Here is a 5358-nt window from a genome sequence, read left to right on the forward strand (position 1 = left end):
GCCTTCTTCTCCAGGGCTTTCACGGTGGGGTGTGAGTCCCGGGATACACACATCCCAGAGGGCCCTCCTCAGGGTTGAAGGTTCCTGCTGTCGCCAGTGAAGCCCTAGTGAACAGCCGCTTCCTAGCGAGAAGGCCAAGACAGCACCCCTGAACTAGTATCTTGTCCTCTGTCCCACACACACACACATACACTCACATACTCATACACACCCATTTTAGAAAGTTCCGGATTTTAAGCCTTGTTGAAAAGGCATCCTTAGTCACTCATTGGTTGTCCTGTTAGTCATTTCAGACTCAGATCAATGAAAATGGGATGGTCCTTGCCCTGCGAACACAGAAACGCACTGGAGGCCGCCTGTGTGTTCCAGCTGGGTCAGGAACACCCAGGGACCTGGGGCGCAAGGAGGCTGCTTTCCTGTGGGAGGCCAGAGGGTCTGGAGGTCATATCTTGCAGAATAGAATGTTCCCAGTAGCTCCCATCAGAGTGACTTTAGATTCCCAGAATCCAGAGATGGGTTTCCCTGCAGAGTCCTTCACAGGAAGCCGCTGTTCACCTCAGCGAAAGCCAGCTGGATGAGTCAGACACTTAAAAGCCACCAGTTGCTATCAATTGACCCTAAGTCATAGCAGTTCCTCGGTTGTCAGAGGAGAACTGTACTTCACAAGGGTTTCAATGGCTGGCTTTTCAGAAGAAAACTGCTGGGCCTTTGAAGGTGAGACCTGGGTGGACTTGAACTTTTTGGTTAGTAGTCAAGCACATTAACTGTTTACACCACCCAGGGATCCCTGAGACAGTTAAACCAAATGTATATTCTAAGAGAGCATGGGAGTTGCTCCTCGGCAGAACTGAGTCCTGCCCGTTTAGGGTCAGGACAGAGAAAACAGCTTTGCCCCTTAACGAGCACCAGGTGTGCCTCCAGGTACCCCAGGAGTCGGCCGTGCTGATTCATGCCCAGAGTTCCCTCATGGGACAGGATCTGGTGACTTCTCTCCTGCTCTGTTTTTTAAACAATTATTCAGTCTGAGATTTTCTTCCAGCTGTTGCATAGCAAATGGCTGTCCAGGGCTTAGGGGCGCATTCATGTTTCTATTCTCGTGTGTTAGCCAACGTTAGGGCCCCTCTTCATGTAGTTGGAGGAGAACCCCCTGACCTTGTGAACAGTGAGCAGAGCTGGACGTTCTGCCCCATAACTCTGTGTGCAGCTGCCTTCGGCCAGTTGACAACAGCTGTTCATGATCATCTTCACACAAAAGCAGGTCAGCACAGTGTCTCTGATGCCAAAACGCAACCTCGTGGAAAAGGTTCCTGCTACACAGAACTGCAGACATAGCTTCTCAGGCCAGACTCTTACCTCATAAAAACGATAGAGAAACCACAGTTTACACAGCCTTTTCCCAGCAGCTCAACAGCGAATCTTTTGTTTGAGTCCCACGGCAAGAGTCTCCTCGCCTCCTTGGTGGGTGGCGTCCTCTGACCTTCACAAGCTGGGGACCCACTCACACCAAGGAGAAGCCTGAACCCCCAAGAGTGAGCATGATGTGAGTCTGGGACTTCTTCCAGCAGGATGTCTTCAGACCCTCTTGAGCAATGCCCTCGAATGTTACTCTGACTCAGAAAAATGTCCCGGCCAGCCATGCTGCTGCTTTGTGACCGGTGGAGGAGGCTTCTAGAAGTCTGCCTCTGAGCTCCCTTTGAGTACGATTCTTGAGTGAAACCACAAGACCTGTGAGGTTTTTCTACCATTTATTTTCCAGAAACAAAATGTAGAGTAAATGTTTGATTTACTGTAAAGTTTGGTTTCTTAAAACGCCTCACTGTTACTGCCTTCATTGCTCAAGTAGATAGAGTCTGTGGAGTTCAATGTCTGGGATATTGGCGGCCCAGCCAGCATGGCCACGGTCAACCAGTGCTTCTTCACGGACAAGGCCTTGTACGTGGTAGTGTGGAACCTGGCGTTGGGTGAGGAGGCCGTGGCAAGCCTCCAGTTCTGGCTGCTGAACATCGAGGTGAGGAGACACCAGGGCGCTGCAGTTCTCAGACACTCAGCACATCGTGGTCTGGCTGTTTCTGTGACTCATTCCCTTCTACTTAGAAACAAGAAATCATATTAGGAAAAATTGCTTTGCATTTTGAGGAGGAATTTACCGAGGGTCCCGGGGTCATAGTTTCTGCTGTGTTTCCACAGTGAAGCATTTAGGCCTTAATTGATCCTAAAGCTGCAAGGTCGGCAGTTCAAGCTCACCAGCTGCTCCTTGGAAACCTTCTACAGGGTCGCTGTGGGTTGGACCCAACTCAATGGCACTTAACAACAACAAATCAGTCACTAAGGACTTGGGCTTGGTTTCGTTAACTACTACTAATTGCAGTAAAAATAATACATAACTGTTGTCAAGAGTTGTTAGAGTTAAGGGAACATATTTGTTGTTGTTGTTAAGTGTCGTCCGCCCTCAAGTTGGTTGCAACTCTTTTGACCCTGTAAAGCGTTCCTGAGGCTGTAAATCTGTTTAGGCGCAGTTGGACTCAAACCACTGACTTTGTGGTCCACGGGCCAGTGCTTATCCTACAGAGCTACCACACTCCCAAAAAGAACATACTTATCTCAAAAAGAAAATTCCACCAGGCCTGGTGACTGTTAACTGCTCTTATACTTTTCTTACTTGCCTTATATTTGGGAACCCACCCTGGTGGGAGCAGACTCCCCTTCCCAGGTGGTGTGGTGCTGTCATGAGTGAGGTAGGCCCACCACTCAGCACAGACAGGGTGTCTGGAGGGTCAGAAGCCTCTCCCCCTGGGACCATAGCTCTGAACACACCGGCAGCTCCTGGGGAGGGGAAAGGCCAGTTTCCACAGAACAAGCCGTCTTAGTCTATGGTGCCTCCGAGACTAGGCAGGGGTTTGCAGGGCCTGGGGGTTTGCAGAGAGGAAGGTTGGCTGCAGTGGTTGGCAGCCCCATCTGACCTTGTCTGACTGGCTGTGTGGTTTGCTCTCGCCCTCTCTCACTGTAAGGCCAAGGCCCCCAATGCAGTGGTGTTGGTGGTGGGAACACACCTGGACTTAATCGAAATGAAATTCCGAGTGGAAAGGATCGCGACACTGCGTGCCTATGTCCTGGCGCTCTGCCGCTCACCCTCGGGAGCCAGAGCCACAGGCTTCCCAGAGATCACCAACAAGCACCTATAGTGAGTGTCCTAGGGGCCCACCTGGTCCTGTACCTTGTGCCCAGCCCCCATGCCAGCACACCTGCCTTCCCCCAGACGTGCTCACAGAGGGCTCCTTCTAAGGGTTCATGGACCATGTTGAGGGTGCAGTTGTGAGCACCCACATCCACTCACGGGCATTTGTTTTCACTTATCCAGCATCAAACCCAGACTCTGTCCCAATCCCATGTGGAGCTCGGAGACTCACCAGGCCTTGCGTCTGGGAGCATGTGGACATGGAAGAGGGATGGGATGGTTCCGTTGGGACCAGGGACCTGGGCTTGTCACTTAACTTAGCTCCTGTTGTTGGATTCCCACAACAGCTCTGCAGGACTGGGTGTGAATAGGCTGAGAGAGTTCAGTGAGCATTCAGTGTTCCCATGGAAACAGAGTGTACTCTGCCCTTGTAACACTGCTGACTCTTGGCCCTGACACCTGATTCTGAGTGGAGCCCATGTCTCCGGTGGTCATGCCAACTGGGGATGTCTCAGCCTGGCCCAGAACAGAGGACCAGGCATTCTGGGATTCCTCGTGTGCCTGGTGATCTGTGGTTGCTTCATCCCTTTCAGCCTGGTTTCCTCCTCTGTAAAATGGGTGCGTTGGAGACAGATTACAGGACACACTGAGGTGCCCAACATGAGCTCTGACAAAGTGTGTACTCCACAAACGTGTGTCCATTTTCACAGCACACTGACACGGTTCTTTCTCCACCCAGTGAACTTTCCTGTCAAAGCCTGGAGGGTCAGGAGGGGCTGCGGCAGCTGATCTTCCACGTTACCTGCAGCATGAAAGACGTCGGCAGCGCCATCGGCTGCCAGCTCCTAGCTGGCAGGCTGGTCAGTATTGAGCCCTGGAGTCACAGTGTGCATGCTGGGTCCCACTTCCCTGTCTCTTGACTGTCAACGTGTCATAAGGCTGGGGTCCCAGATGTGAGCAGTTTCTTGTGGGAGGTAATAGGTGGAAGCCAGTGGTCTGAACGGTCGTTGGGCTATGGCTGGGGAGGGGCCAGGCCCACGTGAACTGGCCTGGAAACCCACCTGCTGCCCCCAGGTCCCCAAGAGCTACCTGAGTCTCCAGGAGGCCGTGTTAGCCGAGCAGCAGCGGCGCAGCCAGAGTAATGCCGTCCAGTACCTGACGGACAGGCAACTGGAGCAGCTGGTGGAACAGACCCCGGGCAATGACATCAAGGACTACGAGGACCTGCAAGCCGGTGGGTGTGGGCAAAGGATCAGAACTCCGGGAAGATGTCTCTGTTGGTCCCTGTCCTCCAGGGCGGACCATTCAGTTGGGGAGTCTGATACCTAGTTGATTGTCAGATCAGCTTTTTGAGTTGCTGTCGGGTTCATCCCCACGGCAGCCTGGTGTGTCCGAATACAGCTGCTCCATAGAATTTGTCATTTGTCAGAAGTTGATCCCAGGTCTTTCTTGTGTGATTCCCCTTGGGCGGACTTGAATCTCCAGCCCTTGGGTTACAGACCAGTGCATTAACCAGGTGCTCTACCTGGAGTGTTAAGGTACCATTAGAGACTGATCAGGCGGCTGACTCTGTCTGAGAAAATGATCTCACCCACAGAATCCTTTCCACTTTCCTTCTCTAATGCTGAGTTCTCCCCCATCCGGGGCAGCCATCAGCTTCCTTATAGAAACCGGCACCCTCTTGCACTTCCCGGACACGAGCCACGGCCTGCGGAATCTCTACTTCCTCGACCCCATATGGCTGTCCGAATGCCTGCAGAGAATTTTCAACATCAAGGGCTCCAGGTCTGTGGCCAAGAATGGGGTGATCCGCACAGAGGACCTCAGAATGCTGCTGCTAGGCACGGGCTTCACGCAGCAGACTGAGGAGCAGTACTTCCAGTTCCTGGCCAAGTTTGAGATCGCCCTGCCTGTTGCCAACGACAGGTGAGGCCAGGTGCTGGAAGAGGGAGGTGGGGTCTGTGCCCCACCTCCTTCAGGGCCAGGCTGGTTCTGGGGGTTGAGGGGGATACAGCGGGCCCTCTGGTGACCTCTCCCTCACATGCTGTAGATATTTCTTGTGTTAGGCTGGGTTGTCAAGAGAAGCAAAGTCAGTGAAACTTAAAGCTATATATGTTGTTGTTAGGTGCCATCTAGTCGGTACCGACCCACAGCGACCTCATGCACAGCAGAACGAAACACTG

General features: G+C 52.7%; 1 protein-coding gene across 1 annotated transcript in view; it reads left to right on the forward strand.

Annotated features, from left to right (window-relative positions):
- LRRK1 (leucine-rich repeat kinase 1) overlaps positions 1-5358 on the forward strand; it is a 216881-nt gene that overhangs the window by 169322 nt on the left and 42201 nt on the right. The window contains exons 15-19 of the mRNA XM_006872156.1: positions 1844-2008; positions 3009-3181; positions 3915-4035; positions 4250-4409; positions 4825-5101. Of these exons, the coding sequence (XP_006872218.1) occupies positions 1844-2008; positions 3009-3181; positions 3915-4035; positions 4250-4409; positions 4825-5101 (896 nt within the window). The remainder of the gene's footprint in view (positions 1-1843; positions 2009-3008; positions 3182-3914; positions 4036-4249; positions 4410-4824; positions 5102-5358) is intronic.

The sequence above is a fragment of the Chrysochloris asiatica genome, unplaced genomic scaffold (assembly GCF_000296735.1).
Source record: "Chrysochloris asiatica unplaced genomic scaffold, ChrAsi1.0 scaffold00184, whole genome shotgun sequence".
Classification (NCBI taxonomy): Eukaryota; Metazoa; Chordata; class Mammalia; order Afrosoricida; family Chrysochloridae; genus Chrysochloris; species Chrysochloris asiatica.